The 18,010-nt window shown below is 34.7% G+C and overlaps 2 protein-coding genes, 1 long non-coding RNA gene and 3 pseudogenes across 9 annotated transcripts; 2 read left to right on the plus strand and 4 right to left on the minus strand.

Annotated features, from left to right (window-relative positions):
- Positions 1–857: 857 nt before the first annotated feature.
- On the plus strand, positions 858–3,196 carry LOC104792167 (putative F-box protein At3g58820). 3 transcript variants are annotated; one of them, XM_019246900.2, is made up of 4 exons: positions 858–1,108; positions 1,342–2,282; positions 2,493–2,633; positions 2,723–3,196. In XM_019246900.2, exons 2-4 carry the CDS (start codon positions 1,347–1,349, stop codon positions 3,071–3,073), a joined length of 1,428 nt encoding a protein of 475 aa, XP_019102445.2. In that variant the 5' UTR covers positions 858–1,108; positions 1,342–1,346; the 3' UTR covers positions 3,074–3,196. The 3 variants fall into 3 exon arrangements, with proteins under 3 accessions (XP_019102445.2, XP_010516541.2, XP_010516542.2); XM_010518239.3 differs by having other exon boundaries at positions 863–1,112; positions 1,337–2,282; XM_010518240.3 differs by having other exon boundaries at positions 863–1,108; positions 1,337–2,282.
- A 323-nt stretch (positions 3,197–3,519) lies between these two features.
- On the minus strand, positions 3,520–5,158 carry LOC104792168 (phosphatidylglycerophosphate phosphatase 1, chloroplastic/mitochondrial). The gene is made up of 5 exons (XM_010518241.3): positions 4,480–5,158; positions 4,256–4,333; positions 4,086–4,159; positions 3,888–3,995; positions 3,520–3,734 (listed from the first exon to the last, which is right to left on the minus strand). The coding sequence occupies exons 1-5, from the start codon at positions 5,141–5,143 to the stop codon at positions 3,618–3,620; spliced, it is 1,041 nt and encodes a 346-aa protein (XP_010516543.1). The 5' UTR covers positions 5,144–5,158; the 3' UTR covers positions 3,520–3,617.
- A 470-nt stretch (positions 5,159–5,628) lies between these two features.
- Positions 5,629–7,210, minus strand: LOC104792170 (peroxisomal and mitochondrial division factor 1 pseudogene; annotated as a pseudogene). 3 transcript variants are annotated; one of them, XR_015559328.1, is made up of 2 exons: positions 7,051–7,210; positions 5,629–6,823 (listed from the first exon to the last, which is right to left on the minus strand). The product of XR_015559328.1 is annotated as a peroxisomal and mitochondrial division factor 1 pseudogene, transcript variant X1 (transcript). The 3 variants fall into 3 exon arrangements; XR_015559329.1 differs by having other exon boundaries at positions 5,629–6,817; positions 7,051–7,170; XR_015559330.1 differs by having other exon boundaries at positions 5,629–6,820; positions 7,051–7,165.
- Positions 7,211–7,399: 189 nt separating this feature from the next.
- Positions 7,400–8,452, minus strand: LOC104792171 (transcription factor PAR2 pseudogene; annotated as a pseudogene). The gene has a single exon (XR_015559331.1). The product of XR_015559331.1 is annotated as a transcription factor PAR2 pseudogene (transcript).
- A 6,270-nt stretch (positions 8,453–14,722) lies between these two features.
- Positions 14,723–16,318, minus strand: LOC104699223 (F-box protein At4g22280 pseudogene; annotated as a pseudogene).
- Positions 16,319–16,915: 597 nt separating this feature from the next.
- Positions 16,916–17,697, plus strand: LOC147942903 (uncharacterized). Its single transcript, XR_015559333.1, has 2 exons — positions 16,916–17,079; positions 17,444–17,697. It is a non-coding gene; the product is annotated as an uncharacterized LOC147942903 (long non-coding RNA).
- Positions 17,698–18,010: the final 313 nt, after the last annotated feature.

The raw sequence follows: 18,010 nt of genomic DNA on the forward strand, positions 1-18,010 counted from the left end.
GGCTTGCTCTGTGAAGATGTCATGGTTCTCAAATGATGAAAAGTAGCATCAGTTAGACCTTTTAAACAAAATAGCTAGTGATGGATAAAGAACCTTATATCCATACTTTTTTTCCATTGTAGTTGTGTCCATAATGCAAAATCATCGGAAATATCTCACATCTGAACAACAAAACCAAAAACAAAATAGCTACTGATGGGATAAGTTGAAACGAAAACCTTAAAGCCGTATTAGTTTACAAAATATATACGGTTAGACATAAAAATATACTGTTAGACGTAAAAAGAAATAAAATCGTAACAATGTATCACAATTAATGTGATTTCCGAGATCTTATTGTGCAGTTGAAAATAAAATATTACCTAAGCACGGGTCCTATTGAAAAACTTTCATCAAACATGTTCAAAAACTAAAATAAAACAAACAACAAACAGAATCATTTCTCATACATGACATTACAAAATTAATAATATAAAACTTACAAAATATGTGTTTTCTCTAGACTATTATATTTAGCATATGATTTTATTGCATAATATTTTATCTAAAAAGAACTTTTAAAAATAATCATATAAATTATATTTTATTCTAAAGTTATAATATAAATAAAATGAATTTCAACCGATGTTCTAGCACAAATCATAATCTAGTTAACTATTAAAATGTCTATTATGGGTGAAATTGTCTTACTGACCCTAGAGCAAAAGAAGGATGCTCAGTTTTGATTCTCAGGTTCTGGGCTTATACGTGGGTCTGACTTGTTCTTGCATTCTTTCGCAGCCCAAATTCAAGCCTGTTTTGTTTTGTGTACCGGATTAAACCGATGATATTTTGAAAACCGGAAAAAAAATAGAACCAACACATTGCACTAGATTCTAGAGTCTCGCTGCTGCTTTCAATTTCACCGTATTCGACTCCGATGCCCTTTGTCGAACCAAAAATTCTTCTGAGACTTTCCTCCCCTCTGCCCCTTTCGCTGGGTATCCTGCGTTTCTTCTTCATTAAGTGCCAATAGAAACCACGTGATTTGCACTCCCAACTCTCTCACTCTCTTCTCACTGGACGCATCTCTTAATTTTGGGTCTTAGGACTAATCGTTTGGAACAAGGTAGGTAGGTGCTCAAGTTTACTCCTTTCTTCTGCTTCTACTAATTATTCTCCTTTGGGTTGGATCCTATATGCGTAGTTAACAATTCACTTGCTCCTTTTTTTTTTTTCTTTTTTAATCATTCCTCTGTTTGTAGATCCTCCTGATGCACAGTTTGGTATTTATGTATCCGTGATGTTCTTATGAAAAAGCTTTGAGATTTGACTACTTAACTCTTCTTTCGTGCAGTGCAGAGAAGATGGATCGCGTTAGCAGTCTACCAAACGAGCTTCTTTGTCATGTACTCTCCTTCCTTACCACAAAGGAGGCTGCTTTGACTTCGATTCTCTCCAAGAGGTGGCGCAACCTCCTTGCATTTGTTCCTTATCTTTACATTGATGACTCTGTCTTTCTTCATCCGGAAGAGGGTAAGCGGCATAGGCCCGAAATCATACAGAGCTTCATGGATTTTGTGGATAGAATATTGGCTTTGCAGGCTAATTCTCCCATTCAGAAATGCTCCCTCAAGTGTTTATCCGCGGTTGATTCTGATCGTGTGGATCGTTGGATACACAATGTGTTGCTGCGTGGTGTTTCGGACCTTGATCTATTAGTCATCTTGGATTCAGATGGAGATGATAACTATCAGCTGTCTCCAAAATCTTTCGAGTGCAGGACACTTGTTAAGCTCAAGATAGACTGTGGAGTTGAAATTGATTGGTTGGCTGGTAGCTTTTTCTTACCTATGCTTAAAACTCTCGTTATTGACTCAGCTTGGGTTAATAACTTTGAGATTCTTCTTCATGATTTGCCTGCACTTGAGGAATTAGTCCTGGTTAATGTGATCTGGAAAGATGATGATGTGAACGTTTCTAGTGCAAGCCTCAAGACCCTAACAATATATGACGGCGAATTCTTTGGCTCTGTATCATTTGATACACCGAGTCTCACTTACTTTAATTACAATGGTTATGTTGCCCCGGACTATCCACTTGTTAAGATGAAAAACTTATGTGGTGCTCGAATTGTCTTTTCATTAACTGAAGAGGAACTACAGCGACTTAGAGAACCAAATGAAGATCATCATCATCATCATTGGCACCACGACATTGCTCTCGGATTTAGTAATGTGTGGAAACTCTTTCATGGCATACAACATGTTCAGCATCTGGACTTGTTTCCGGATACTCTCGAGGTCAGTTTCCTATATTTTTCCTCTCTCTCTCTCTTGTAATATTTTTATTCAACTGGTATCGAGGAGATAACAGACAGTAGACAGGACTTTGTCTCAACTCCTGGAGCATAGCTGTCATGTTTGTTCAAATCTCATTAAACAAACAGTGAAGGGCTAGTGTTGAAACATGTAATTGCAAATGATTTAGTTGTGTGTTCTTCTTATTTTCAGGTGCTTTCTCTATGCTGTGAATCGATGCCAGTGTTCAAAAACCTCAAATCGTTAGATATTAAGAGTGACAAGGAACGAAGTTGGCAGGCAATGCCAGTTCTTCTAAGGAACTGTCCACATTTAGAAACCTTAGTCATTGAGGTTTATAAACAACTCATTTGCCAAACATGTAGTACATATATTGAGTTCAAACTTGGAAGCCCTTATTGTTTCCTCCTTTATGCTTTCAGGGTCTGTTGCACCATGCGACAAATAAATGCGGGGATGCTTGTGACTGCATTTCTCGGGAGGACAAAGGTCATTCGCTCACATCTTGCCCAGTCAAGATTTTAGAGATTCAGGGGTTTCTAGGAACAATGAAAGAGATGACAATGATAAAGCATTTCTTGGACTATTTCCCATGTTTGAAGAAGATGGAAATTTATATTGAAGAGAATGATCCTACAGAGCTCAGAATCCCGGAAGTGTCTAAACGTATCCTGCAGATGATAGAAGACTACAACAAGTCATCGAGTTGCAATGTCCAACTCCTTGTGAGTGATTACTTGTACAAGAAGTGGACTGCAAATAGAAGTCTCTGAAGAACAAGACATGCTCATAGTATTCCCAAAGTTCCCATTTAAATTTATTTCGGTTCTGCGTTTAAATGGCTTGTAAACCGTTTCAAATCAAAGCAATTGCAAAATCATTGAACTTTTCTTCTATTTTTTCCGAGTGTTTCTAGTCATTTACTATTGATGGCTTGTCGTCATTTAGTCCTTCGCCACAATTTGCTTTGAGTTGTTCTTCATGTCTTTACTTCTTTACTCGAAATGTCCATGGTTAAATAAGCTACACCATAGCTATTATCTTATGCTCTAGACTTCGCAGTTGTAGTCGCAAAAGAAACAAATATTGTTTAACATTTTTCAGAAACATCAAACATCTTATAATTGTTTAATTCCTTACCTCTATGCGTAAATATGCTTTTATTTTGAAGATCCCTCTCATGTGTTGATCTTGCCGGTACACAAAATAGAATACAAAATTAAATAAGGCATTCTCAACTTCATGCATTTGGCCAAAACCCAAAACGTCAAAATTGTCATTGCGCATAAAAAAAAAGAAACAAACTGAGAATCCTTCTTACAAATCTGATGGAACCTTAATAAACTGTGTTACATCTGATACCAAACTATGATCTACAGGCTTCAAACCTTTTCTCAACCAACGTTTCAACAAGGCCAACTCTAATCTCCTCACCTGCAACAAGTAAGTAAAATAACTCCATTCAGCTATACTATACAAGATTACTGAAAAATCTAAAAGTGAGATGCAGAAACAAAGTTCTGTACTTCCATTCGTGAATCAGAACCACCAAAGTATACCACAAAGGAAGGGAAGACAAAAACCAACCTGTCTAACAATGAAAGGCTCCTCAGCTCGACTCAAAGGTTCGGTTAACACGGTTAGAAACCCGTTTCTGTTTCCGTAAACAATATCTGTGAAAGGTCGATCACCCACCTGCTCATAAACACTCAAACACATAAAACATCTTATCTACCAAAACTCAAATCACCAGTTTCATCCCTAAAACATTCATCATGAAATTACCATGATTAGCTCCGAAGATGTGCAACCAAAGTGTTTCTCGACTTCTTCAGCAGTTCCCGCAGGCTTCTTTACTCCTTAAGTCATGAATCAAATAAAACAGTCCTCATCAACAATCAGTTACAATGATGAAAAAAAAAACCAAGACATTCAGAGAAGATCAAGTCACTTACTATGCCTCAATACTCTAATTCCTATTTCAGCCTCCAATGCTTTAGCTTTCGAATCATCATGATCATATTCTGTAAGCCCTGATTATACACCGAACCAGGAAGTAGAAAAAAATAAAAAAAGTTAGCATCTTTCAATCCACCAGAAACTACAACTATAACCAAACAAACAAACAAACACAAAAAAAAAAAAAAAAAAAAAACTCAAACTTTATCCAAATTTTTACCAGCGGAATTGCTAAAAACGGCGATGTCATGACCAAATACGGCTTTACACCGCTCAATAGAAGGCCGGAGTGGTGGCCAAATCGCTAGAGAATAAGGAGCCGTAAGAGTATTATCTTTATCGAACACTACACCTTTGAATCCCTTTCTCTTGAGCTCTCCCCAATCAATGTACCTCAAATCTTTCACAGAAACATGCGGGATAACCAAACGACGATCCCTAACGATAACGGAGACCGAAGAAACGATACCTTCAACATTAATTCGTTGCCCAACAGCCGCTTTCAGATCTGCCCACCACATGTTCGACGAAATCGCCAACCCCTTGTTGTCTTCTACACTCGGCAACACCAACTCGCGTGGCTCTCCGTCGAATTGTTCAGGGATCCGGTTAGAGAATCCTGGGTCTTCGTTTGAGGAGCTGAATTGGTAAAGAAGAAACGAATCTTCAAAAGTGGGTAAACGCAGACTCTGCTTTTGGCTTCGATGGTTTGTTGTCGTTTGCAGAGGAGGAGAAGGCGAAGGAGGAGAAGAGCAGATGGGTTTGGTGGAGCAAGAGATGAGATTAGGGTTTCGTTTGTAACGGGGAGGAGATGAAAGAAGGAAACTTTTAGGGATTGGGTAGTAGAAGGTAGTGGAGGAGGCAGCCATCGATGGGGTCTGCATCTCAAGCGTTTTTTTATAATACTATTGTTTTCACTTTTATTGACCCAACAAAAGTTGTTGCAAGTTGTTTACCGACATCATATTCCAAATTTCTTGGAGCTGTTTTAGAAAATTAAAAGATGACTTTATCTTTTGTTCCACACGCTTTTGATTTCCAAAAATATAAACGGACAGTAATCAAAGCTCATCAACCTATACAAAACAAAAAACATTCCATGGCTTGTCCAAATGAATCAAATTGTCTGTTTTGCTCATGTGTCCCTCTTCTCTTTAAATTGGCCGTCTTTGAACGCATTCTAGTGCAAGGAACAAACTAGAGAAGGTTCTAGGATAGAGATTCCAGTCTTAATTAAAGGTAACCTCCTGATATGCAAGAATGATGAGTGGATTCATTCCTTGAACACAAACCTTAATATGCTCTCTCCCAAGTAGAATGCCAAAATCGATAGTAATAGCAAAAGCTGTTTTCATTCATGGACTAGAGGTAAAGAAGAAGCACTGCTCAAGCAAATCTATAAGAAGTGATAAAGAACAGTTGCAAAATGCGTGGCTTAATCAATCAAAGCTGATCCCATCAACAAACATCACAAACTCAAAATCCAAACCCAAGACAACTTGTATAAATTCATTCCTGAAATCAATCGTAAGAACTTTTTCATCAGTTATTATTCCACAACATATTCATCAGAATCACCTTAGCTTAGAATAGCAGACGAACAAGGTTGCTGCAACCAAACCAACAGCTCCAACAGATCCAGCAGCAACCACTGGCCACTGAAACTCTGCTTCCACGGAACCCTTTTGGTCACCACCATTTGTGTCTCTGACCCCATTACTAAGATTCCTGGCTCTCTCATTCAACCCAAAAACAGTCTTATTACCTTCCTCAACCTTCTTCAGAAACTCTTCCTTCTTCAACTCCATCACCTTCTCCCTTTTTTGAGTTTCACTCAAAGCTACCTCCGTGAGCTTCTTCTCAGACTTCAATTTCTCCAATTCCTCTCCATTCTTCACCAATTCCAGACTCAAAACACCAACTTTCTTCTGCAATTCATCAATCACTCTCTCTTTCTCATCAGCTTTCTCCCTCAGCTCCTCTTCTAATCTGAGCTTCTTACTCTTCTCCTCCATTTCCCTCACTTCCAAAACCCCAATTTTCCTCTCCAAATCCCTAACCCTCTTCTCAACCTCAGCTCTATCTTTCCTTAAACCCTCAGCTTCCTTCTCACACCCTTCCAGCTTCTCCACTTTCTCTGCCAACGCCTTCTTCAGCTCCACCACTTCTTCCGCAGTCTTATCCACGCCGTTCAAGGAAGTGATAAGATCATCCTGAAGATCCGACACCTCAGTTTCAAGCTCCACAGCTCTCGTAGAAATAGATTCCAGCGCCTTCTTCTCTTCCTCGTATTCCTCAATCTCTTTCTCCATTTCTCCGAATCTCTGATTCATCTCCTCTTCTACACCTTGCATCTCTTCAATTTCTCCCGTAAGCCTCTCTACCCTCTCCTTCAAATCGAGATTCTCCTTCTTGAGCTCCTGGTTCTTGATCTCCGATTCCTCAATCTTCCCCTCCAGTTCCTTTGACTCTACACCGTCATGATCGGACTCGGAGATCCCCTTCGCCGACCGATCTTCAACATCGCTGTGAATAACCACCTCATCCGCCATTTTACGCTGCTACTAGAGAAAAATTCAAGACAGAATTTAAGACACAAACAATATGAATAACTCAACACAATGACAAAATCAATTAAAGCTCGTTTGCTTTTTAGAGAATCAGTCACTCTTCGACTTTGACAAAATCAATATGAATAACTCAACACAATGACAACATTCAACCAAAACATCATAATCAAGACATTTCCATTATCAGGCAAAACCCAAAAAGTATCTGTCTTGAGAATTACCTTCCGATTTGACAGGGGAAATATGACAAGAAGAGATTTTTTTTTTTTCCGGTGGAGGAATCGGCTAATCGGTTTAAAGATTCGATTTTTAGGGTTTATAGTGGCGTTGAGAAATTGGCCGGTTCTGAATACCCACGTGTTTAAAAAATCAAGTCCACTTGGAATTGGAATCATCACAGTCAACTCTGTTATATGGGCCTTTGAACCATTAGTGGTTAACTCAGTCAGGCCCAACTTTGTTATAATCGTGTATTATTTATTTATTCTTTTCCGTAACATGCGATGAATTTATCATTATTTTATACTGTACATGAACTCTAAATTGGCTCTTATATATTAGGTTTTCGAATTTCAAAGTGAAGATTTTTCGTAATATTTAGAACTAAAACACATTATATAAAGGGAAACAAAAAAAACTAAACTAAGCCACATTAAAAAGAAAAATAAGAAAAAAAGAAATATCATATAAGATGAGAATAAGTGAAAAAACAGAGAGAGAATTCCAAATTGTTTGTTCAATCATCTTCAACCTCCAAACTTCATATCATCTTTCTCACAGCGCTCAAGAAACGCAGTAAGGACTTTGATGGCATTTATCTGACACTGCAGAGCCAAAATGTAACTAGCTGTCTCTTCGAACAGCGCATCTACACCAAGAGCCGTTCCTCCGGGGACTATTGTCTGCAGCGCCTCGATCTTCTCCTCCACTCCTTCTTCTTCGTCGTCGTCATCATCATCTTCTACGCGGGTCGTCTCGCTTACACTCGCCGTTGCATCAGACAACCTCTGTTTGGTTCTGCGGTTGAAACCGGTTGAGCTTGTTGTGTTCACAGCGGTGGATGAAGATGGCGAAGAGCGTTTGGTGTGGGAAGAGGCTAGGGTTTTCTCCATTGACGGAGGGAGAGAGGATGTGTTGGAAGAAAAGGGGTAAGAGAGATGTGTGTGTATTATATGAGTGATGGGCAATTTTAGTAGATTTAGAGTAGTAGGACCGGTTTAACTATTCCGGTTTGTTTTTTACTTTGGTTTACTCTGATTTGCCCCTAATTGATTGACTTATGAGCTTAATCTTATACGAATTTAGTTTAGTGTGTTAATTGTGGATTATGGTTTTGTTTGATTCAGAGTTTAGGTTTTGGTTTAGCTATAAATTTTCGAAATTGGGTAATGCCGGTATGCCATCAAAGCTGGGTCCAGTTGTGATTTTCGAATTATGTGGAGTGTTTGTTTTGTTTTGTTGGTTGTAGAGAGTAGGATTTGGATCGTGAGTAACACGCGCTATGTTGTGTGGTTTTTTAGTGGAGACGTCACTATACTCAAGTGGATCTCCCTGAGGTCCTGACAGATAGATAGACTGGATCTTTATTTGTCTTTTTAAAAAAGAAAATACAAAAAAAACAGAAAAAGTTTTAATACTAGAAATTGAGAAATGCGTGTCATTAACAAATTGACATGCTTAGTTTAGTAATAATAGACTTATCGACATGTGTTTAAAACTTTGGATCAGACTTTTTGACTTGTGGGTCTTTGTTTTGTATTCTTTTCGGAAACAGCGATGTTGGGGTTTGATATATATATATATATATATATATATATTTCACTTTATAGAAAGTTACTAGTACTATTCAATCTAAACTTACCTATGCTATGCATGGTACGACAAATGCAATACATACTCTTCATGTATTTAATTAGTTTACCTTGAGCATTCTTCTATAGTCATCAAACTGTTTTCTAATTGTATTTGAAGATATACGTTGATGTATGTATGTACCTTAGGATGCATGTGAGACTAAAAACCAATCAATCTTCTTTTTCAATTAGTCCTCAAATTAGTAGCATATAGATCAGATATATCTTATAAGTAGTAGTTTACATACTAATCTTAAATCAGTGTTACCATATACAATTTCAACAGTACGTATATTAACAAAACTAATCTATTACTACTATTTACTAGTATTTTGAAGTTTCAAATTTCAACTCAGCGTGACTTTTATTACTACTCTCAAATGCTCATAAGTCATCATAGCTAAGTAAGCAAGCAACAAGGGGAAAGAAGACTAATAAAATCCAACGCGAGAGTGGGGCGCGTGATAAGAAAGCGGAGGGGAATCACCTGCGCCAGGTTGCATGGGAGAGAGGAGAAGGAGATGGGATCCACAAAAGCTCCGTAAAAAAGGAAAAGAGAAAAGGAAAGCACATGTGCTCACATGAGTTTCTCTCCATCTATCTTAGCTCCCATGTGCCTTTACTTCCACACACACTCTCTCTCTATATAGATACATATATAATAGGTAGGGAGAATGAATAGAGATAGATACTACAGTTGTAGATAGTGAAGTGGTGGTGGTACTAAGATGATCTACTTAACTAGTTGCAGTTGCACAGAGACGAAGATATCCACATGATTTTTACATCTCGCATGGGAGCCACGTGACATCGATCTTTTTTGGAACCTACCTTTTCATTTCCTCCTTACAAATCTATCCCTAGCTCATCTCTTTTGTCAACTCTTTTTTTTTTTCATGGTTTCCAAGACTTTCCAAGGAAGTATTTACTCCTACAAGCAATAAAAAAAAAAAGAGAAAAGTCGCGCTCATGTGTCCGCATTAGTCCTTTACACAATTCACCTTCTTATAGTTCTTCGTTTTGAAAACAATAAGGCTGCATTTCAACAAGTACTTATTTTTGTTTATGTACTAACTTGATTACTAGTATCTTAGAAGTTCCACCACCATCGTAACTAAATTTAATGCGATATCGATTTAGCATAAGATATTAATAAATTAAAACATCAATTTTCTAGTGTTATGAGCTTATGATCCACTAATATAGTAAGAGAATAAAATATACAGTACTATAGAGGGTAGGTGATGTTTCCAAGGAGGGAACGGAGAGGGGGGGGGGGGGGGTTGGTTTATTGGGATTGAGATTTTCAGAACCGGTTTCTTTCACCATCGACCAACCTGACACTTTCCCCAATTATAATATTTATAATTATATATTGGTGGGTTATGTATCATCGACCCCAAGAAGATCTATCTACATACTGTATATAGCCATTAGCCAGCTTTCTTCTATTCGCCTTGGTTAATCATTATTCAACCACAACCATTTTTCTGTTTTTTCATAAATGTTTTATGGTCATCTAAATTAATATAGTCACATCAATGGGGTTAGTTAATGTGCGCTGTTAAAACAAGAAATGGTGTTGAGAGATGAGATAATTTCGTCTAGTTTTTAGGGATGAAAAATAAATTAAGAAAATAAAGACGAAGAGGACAAAAACAAGTGATACGTTATGGTTTTTATTAGTTGCAAATTATTTGGGGTCTTCTTAATTTGTGGTTGAGAAAATATGGGCCAACCAAGTAGACCCAATATGACGACGGTTGATCTTTGGGACAATGGTTACATGGGTGTGGTCCCTTCTGCATCATACTTTGTCTGTAACATGAATCGTCTATATGTTCTATTATTTGATTTCTCGAACTTAAACTCACACCACGAATCAAAAACATCTTATAAGGCTCCGGTGAAAAACTTGTAATAATTATCTTTTCTTTTGTAATTTCTTACTGTTTCTTTTTGTCAATTGTGCATCATCATCAATAAAAAATATTTTGCTCTTATCATATCAAAAAATGATTATCTCGGACAATTCTACAAAATAATATTTTCTCTAATAAAATTGCATTTTGAAGTCTTAGCTTTCGGTAAAGAAAAATCGATGATTCGTGGGACAAAACGCTCAATGATCTGGTTAGGATATAAAGTGTCCCAATGAGCTGAAGTAATGACATTATTTCAGAAAATATTTTTGTAATAACCGATAAAGTTCAGGACAAGCTAGATTTTGTTAGACCACTGTAAAGATGCAAATCACTAATTCCGAAAGAGAACAAGTTTCGATGTATTCGTTCTTTACTTCAGATGTGTTTTGTTGGTTTTCTCAATTAAGATCACATAAACAAAACAAAAAGCTATATTTACAAAAGACGACTCTACGCACATATATTTTGCATATACATACATGAACATTATATAAAGGTTTTCTTTGATGTAAAATAGATTAAAGTAAATAGTGCAGATTTTGTTTATGATCGAATCCGGAAGGAGGAAACAAAGTGATGCTCGTGACATGGGCTTCCCACTGCCACAACCCACATGCGTCGGATCTGCCATGAGAATATATCATCAACATCATAAGTGATTTCATCATAAAGATCTTCATGATGTGCATGTGCAATGATCGCATATTCTCATCCTATCTGTCACCAGGTAAGTATGGCTTACAAAGTTGTTTGTCCATAGCAGCAATAAAACAACCTTTTTTAAAAACACAACCGTTTGTGTCGGTGATATTTTTGTACTAACAGGTTTGAAACATACGACGATGTCTTTGTTCCAAGCGATCAAAGCCAATTTTGGTGTAAGTACATTTTTTTTTGACATACTAGAAACCTGCAAGTTTTCTGATTCACGTCAAACAAAGATAACACACTAGAAAACAGAGATATAGTAACCAAAGCTTAAGACATGTTTTAGGTGATTAAACAATATTTGCTTTCGACCAGTTAAAAACAGAGGAATAGAGGATGATAAAAACACTAGAAAGCAAAACAAACTGTAACTAAAAAGTGAACACAAACAGACTCATGAGTCGAAACCTTTCCTTGTTGTTATCTACGGAAGCACGAACTTTAACCAAATCTCAAGACATGGCAATATCTCTAGTAAACGTAGAGTATTCTCCCACATGAAAAACCTAAAGATTGTGAAAACGTAAATTTTTTTGAAATTGTAGAGAAGCAGGAATGGTTTCGTAGCTAGTACTGTACTAGTAGTACATAAAACGAATCGTACTTGAGTAAAATACAAACTAAAAGATGAAATAACGAAAGCAAGTTTTTCATCCTCCAAGACTTCATTTTAAAAGTTGAATTTTATATTATATCTATAAACTGTATAAAACGTAAGAAAAAAAACATTCTAAACAAAATTATAAATTAATTAGGTAAAAATTAATTAATTGGGTATTTAAAAACTAAATAAATTAAAAATTATTATTTAAAATATATTAATTTATAATTTAGGCTCGCGGTGTACCGCGGGTAAAAACCTAGTTAAATATATATATATATATATAATTACTTAATTTACTTTCTTATCTTTTTTTTTTGTTTGTTTGCTTAAGAGACTCAAACTTATGTTTTATACCTTATTTTTGCTATTTTACCTTCTCTTCAAGCCAAACTTGGAGGAACATAATAACCTTGGTGGACTCAGTTCGGCTGATAGCTTAAAGCTTTGACGTAAACATGATCTCAACCCTGTTCACAAGAAACTCGAGAAAAAACGAGAAAGACATTTAAACGGAACACAACACGTTGTGCCTTTTTCTTAAAGTCAGAATCCTCGTCAAATTTCTCTTTTGATTTTTTTTTTTTTTTGTAAAGAAACTATCAGATATGACATCTGAAGTTAGACTCTGAATTAATTTGGACTTTCACATAAAAGCAATTGGAAAAATAAAAGAAACTGAAAAGCTTGAAAATCCATATTCTACTATATTAATTGGGAAGTACAGATATGAAACTAAACTTAAAATGTATAAAAATTACATTCAATTGTCATTAGAAAAACTTAATTAAGTATAGTTAATTAATTAAATAAAGTTAATTAATTAAAAAATAAAAAAACTCTGACAGATCAAATATCAAAAAAATCTATAAAAAAATTTTTTCTCTCTCTAATAAATTATGGACGAAAATTACTAAATATTTTTTTAAAAAATATAAACCAATCAGAATTTCAAAAACTAAGATTTTCTATCCAAGTACAAAATACAATTATTTTTAATAACTAAATTTCCAAGATTTTGTTAAGATTTCAAGTTATGATTCTCCTATCATCTTTATTTCTTTTATTTACAAATTGTTTGGAATTTTCATATAATACTTATGATTAATAAAATGCAGAATTTTGTGATTTGAAAATTTTAAAACGAAGATATATTAATCAATCTATAAAAAAAATGTGTGTTTTAATTTCCACATTGGCGGGTTGATAAAACTAAATTTATATAAATGATAAATTAATAATTTTTATCCGTTCACAATTATAATATTAAAATTACTACTTCATATTTCACAAAATAATGATGCAAATACAACAAAAAAACAATATAAAACTGTAATATACGTCAAAAATAAAATACTATAATATTCTAAAATAATTAGTATTCAAAAAGACTAATTGTTTTAATGTTTTACAGAACAGTTAAAAATAAATATTATTTCGAACAAAATAACTTTTTAAAAAAGATATAAAATAATTTTTATTAATATATTAGAATTTTTTTAAAAATGTTGACATCTCATAGTGTTGATGTAAGGAAGCTGATCTAAACAAGGAAATTCCTCAAAGAGATACTTGATCAGCATGCCAGCTTGCAAGGGGAGGGGAAGAAAAGTTGGGAGGTAAAATTCGTTTGATATAAAAAATAATATATATAACTGAAAATTACTCAGCTTGACACAAATTTGCCCAAAAATAACTAATGTAAACCCCAAATCATTGACAGAACTAGATTGACACAAATATTGTGCTAAAAGTCCAAAAAACCTTTATCTTTTTACTTTGGAAAGTTTCCTTAATTTTAATTTGAATTTAAATTATTTTCTAATATATTTTTAATAAATGATTTGTTTTTAATCTGTCAGCATATGATTTTAAAAACAATTCTGTTATAACTTAAAAAAAGAAACAATAAATCTGTCACTATAAGATTTTTAAAACAAATCTGTCATCATATGAATTTCAAAACAAATCTGTCATAACTTAAAAAATTCTGTAATAACGTAAATAAATATGTAAACATTCTTAAAGTCATTCTAGCAATTGTTATTTTCTTTAAAAAATCTGTTAGCAAACCGCAAATTTTTTTTAAAAAAACAAAAAACTGTCATTACATAAACCAAAATCTGCCATAACATGAAATAACAATAATTCGACTGTGGGTTAATCAAGGATTTCTTTTTAAAATTAAAAATCTGCCACCATGCTATAGTTTTTCGGTGAAATATAAAAATCTGTCGTTGTCAAAAATAAATATGTTATCACTTGATGTCAATCTAGTAATTATTTTCTCGTCAATAAATCTGCCATGTGACGACATACTAATAGTCTCAAAAACAAAACTGTACCGACTAATCAAAAAAAATCTGACATAAATTATGAAAGTCTGTGGTAACAACAACAATAAGTCTGTCGAAGAACAAAAAACTGTCACTAAAATTAAATCTGTCATAACAAACTACAAAAAAACTGTAAAAAAAAAATATATGTCGTGGAAAATCTTTCGTAAATAATAAAATCTGTCGCGTATATAAAATCTGTGACAACTAAATGGAAGACTTTAAAAAAAAAAAAAAAAAAATCGAAATATCCGGGATCTACAGAAAAAATTAGGAGGGATATTTTGGTAATTTTTTTTTTCCTATCAAAAGAAAAAAAGGTATTTTAGGAACAAAAAAAACTAAAATAACCCAAATATTTTATTAGTTATTTAGGTAATAAAACCCATAATTTGGGTCAAGCTAGCCTTTTTCCCTATATATAAAACAAGGGAGCACACAAAACAGATTTATTTTCCAACAGAGAGCAACTAGGAGGGATTAAATTCGAACTGGATCTTGCACTTGGACGGTCTGCCAAGCCTTAACAGGTCGTTGGTGAGTTGTAACTGTTTTTTGTGGTCTGCTTCACAAGACCAAATTTTGACCAGCTCAAGACATTGCAATTCCTCCAGGAAACGTTTCATGTGCACCAACTCGTTTTCAGTTCCCTTGTACTCTTTTATCTCTAGGACCTTCAAAGGACATGTCTCTTCGTACGAATATCTCCACTCGCAAAAACAACCATTTTGTGCGTCACAACTACTATCATAGCATGAGGATCCCTAATGAGAGGGAGGGTTAGAGATTGAAAACTTGAGTGTGTATGAATACGCAAATTTTGAATTGTACGAATATATATACATATATATTTTTTTTGGGGGGGTTTTGCTATATACCTTTAAGTGGAGAGTATGTAGATTTGGAGACGTCTCTACCAATCATTGCATAGATGGGCAGCATAAACTGGAGTTAGTTCTAACAGATAAACGCAATAGCTTCGTAAACACTGGGATTTCTATCCTGAAGAAATCAAACATCTGAAACAAAATAAAACCAACTAGTCGTTAACCAGCAGCAATCGTTGGATCGAAAACATCAAGAAACGTACGTTTTTAAATTTCACAAGATTTCTATTTCTTATAACAATGGAAGCCTTTTCGGTGCTTTTACATGCTCTTTTAAGTTCCCAAGTTGCGATAACACATTTACATATGAAAGAAGAAAAGTACCTTAGAGGTTTGATAATCCGATAGTTCGAGAATCTTAACACTTCTTAACCCATTAAACAGATCCTGTGGGTTGCCTGTCCAAGACTCAAAAGTAAGCTTAGCTTCGACCAGGGAGTCAAGGTTAACAGCTTGATACTCATTCGAAACAGAATCGCAGTATTCTAAGTAGGAAAGGTTAGGAGTATCAAAAGTAACGCGCTTGGCCCTATAAGGATCGCAAGCTTTGAAGGCTTGACATGTAATGATAAGTCTCTGAAGGGTCGGACACGAAATTGTGCGTTTCCAATGTAGGCAATCATCAACACGTATAGTTAACTCCTCAAGAACATGGCAAGCGGATATAAGAGCTTGAACATCACTAGAGAAGCCAACATGATCAAGAAACAGAGTCTTAAGAGCTGGAAGAGAAGCGCTCTCAGGAACTATACCAATACCAAATCCCATTCCTAGTTTCAGGTTAACAATCGTCTTGCAAGTGAAGAACTCTAAAGGCAGTGAATAATTTGATTTACCAGCTATGAAAAGATTAAGATCCAAAACTCCACGAGTCAGCACATTGCATATCAAACTGTTGACACGAGTTGCGTCGTCAACACTCTGCTGTCGATGTTTCAGAGTGAATTGCTTTAGTGGAGAGTTGCCTGATACAGCAAATATATTATCAACGAAATCTATGAAACTCGTTGAATTATTGGGATTCCGATAGTGGAACTCGTCTAGATGAAGGTTTGGCGAGAAGGCACAAAGATTTCGCCATCTCTTTGAGAGAAGAGATGTTGAAACAGCTTCCTTTGTCGAGAGGAATGACAAGATGTGCCCAATTATCTCATCTGGCACACTGCTGATCACATCCATCTTTTTTCATAAACCCTAGAAAACCGTAACTTCTGCTAGAGAGGCCAATGCTAATAAGAAATAGAAACCGCAGACTCGTCCCTGTTTACGGATTTGTTTTATATGGGGATTTGTTGAATAATATTCCCTCTCTATCATAATAGCTGATATTTTTTTAGGATTAACACCAACATTAAAAATAATAATATTCTTTTTAATACTCATTTACTTAGGTAGGGGTATTGGACAGTGGAACGTGAAAAACACCAACATTAAAAATAATAATATTCTTTTTAATACTCATTTACTTAGGTAGGGGTATTGGACAGTGGAACGTGAAAGAATTTAATAGAATGATGAATTCCAGTGTTATTCGATCAAACATTTTATAAATTCTTTTGAAGTCTAGTGTTATTTAAGTTGTTACTTTTTTAACTCTATTAAATTCCAGTGTTATTGGATGTTATCTAGTTTTACACAACATCATTATTTAGCGAGAATTCAAGAGAATTATTAGTGTAAAATGTGAAGAATAGATTCCTAGCTTTTAAGATGAGATTTGGATAGATAAAAAAAAATATATACTCATCAATTACTCGTGACAAATTCATCATTAGTCCCGACGGCAACTATCGCTCAAGTTCCTGCCGACTATCAAAACGTCTCATATTTTCCAATTTCTTATCTTCTCCAAAAACAATTTATGGGTCATAGATTCATCGAGTCAAAAGCTCTCCATTAAAGATTCTCCATTGGAATAGAACCAGAAGCTCTCCCTCCATGTAAGTAAGAGTGACTTCAAGATTGAAACGAAAAATCAATCAATCTCAAATTCTCTTCTAATAAAGGGATTGGGTACATAACCTCTCTCATTTCGAATTCTGATTTGTATATTTGATCCTCTGTTTCCAGTATTGTGTTAGCACGTCATATTCTTCTAGTCTCAGTTTTGATTTATGAAAATTACTGAGTACGGAGAAGACAACATTATCTATTATGCTAGGCTGTTCTCATCTCTCGAGTCTCGAGTATGAACTATATTTTTTTCCCTGAGTTTGCTCTTCTTCGTTTGCTATTTATTAAGGGCATAGCTACAGAGTTTGAATTTGGAAATTTAATTTGATTCTCCATCTTCAATGTTTGCAGTTTTTTAGTGAAATAAAAATTGAATCAATCAAGAGTTCACTGCGGCGTAAAGATCGAAGAAGAACGACGGTGGCCATAAGGAGAAAGAGAGGTCACGAGGCCGAAGGCAATATTTTCTGTTAAAATTCTATAATTTTCCATTAAAATGTTATTAAAATATAATGGGTGGACTGATAAAAAAAAGATTTAAGAATCTTTTACTATCACTAAAAATCTGTAAATTATGACTAAAATTCTATTCAATTAAATTCTCGCAATCCACTGACCAATACCACCCCCTTATATTTTTTATCACATTTGTCATTCAAACCCATGCACATATTTAATTATCTCTATATATATATATATATTTAAGACATTTAACAAATAAATACTGGAGTTATAACCTATTTACAATCATGCCATTGACATTAAATATTTTAAATTTTAAATTTATGATTTATTAAATTCTGTTAAGGTTTCAAATTTTTGTAAACAATTATTCCCCCATAATTGCAACTTTCCAAAACAATCAGAACTGTATTTTATTAATAAACATACAAAATTTCCTATATTTATTAATAATTT

The sequence above is a fragment of the Camelina sativa genome, chromosome 6 (assembly GCF_030686135.1).
Source record: "Camelina sativa cultivar CO46 ecotype springtype chromosome 6, ASM3068613v1".
NCBI lineage: Eukaryota > Viridiplantae > Streptophyta > Magnoliopsida > Brassicales > Brassicaceae > Camelina > Camelina sativa.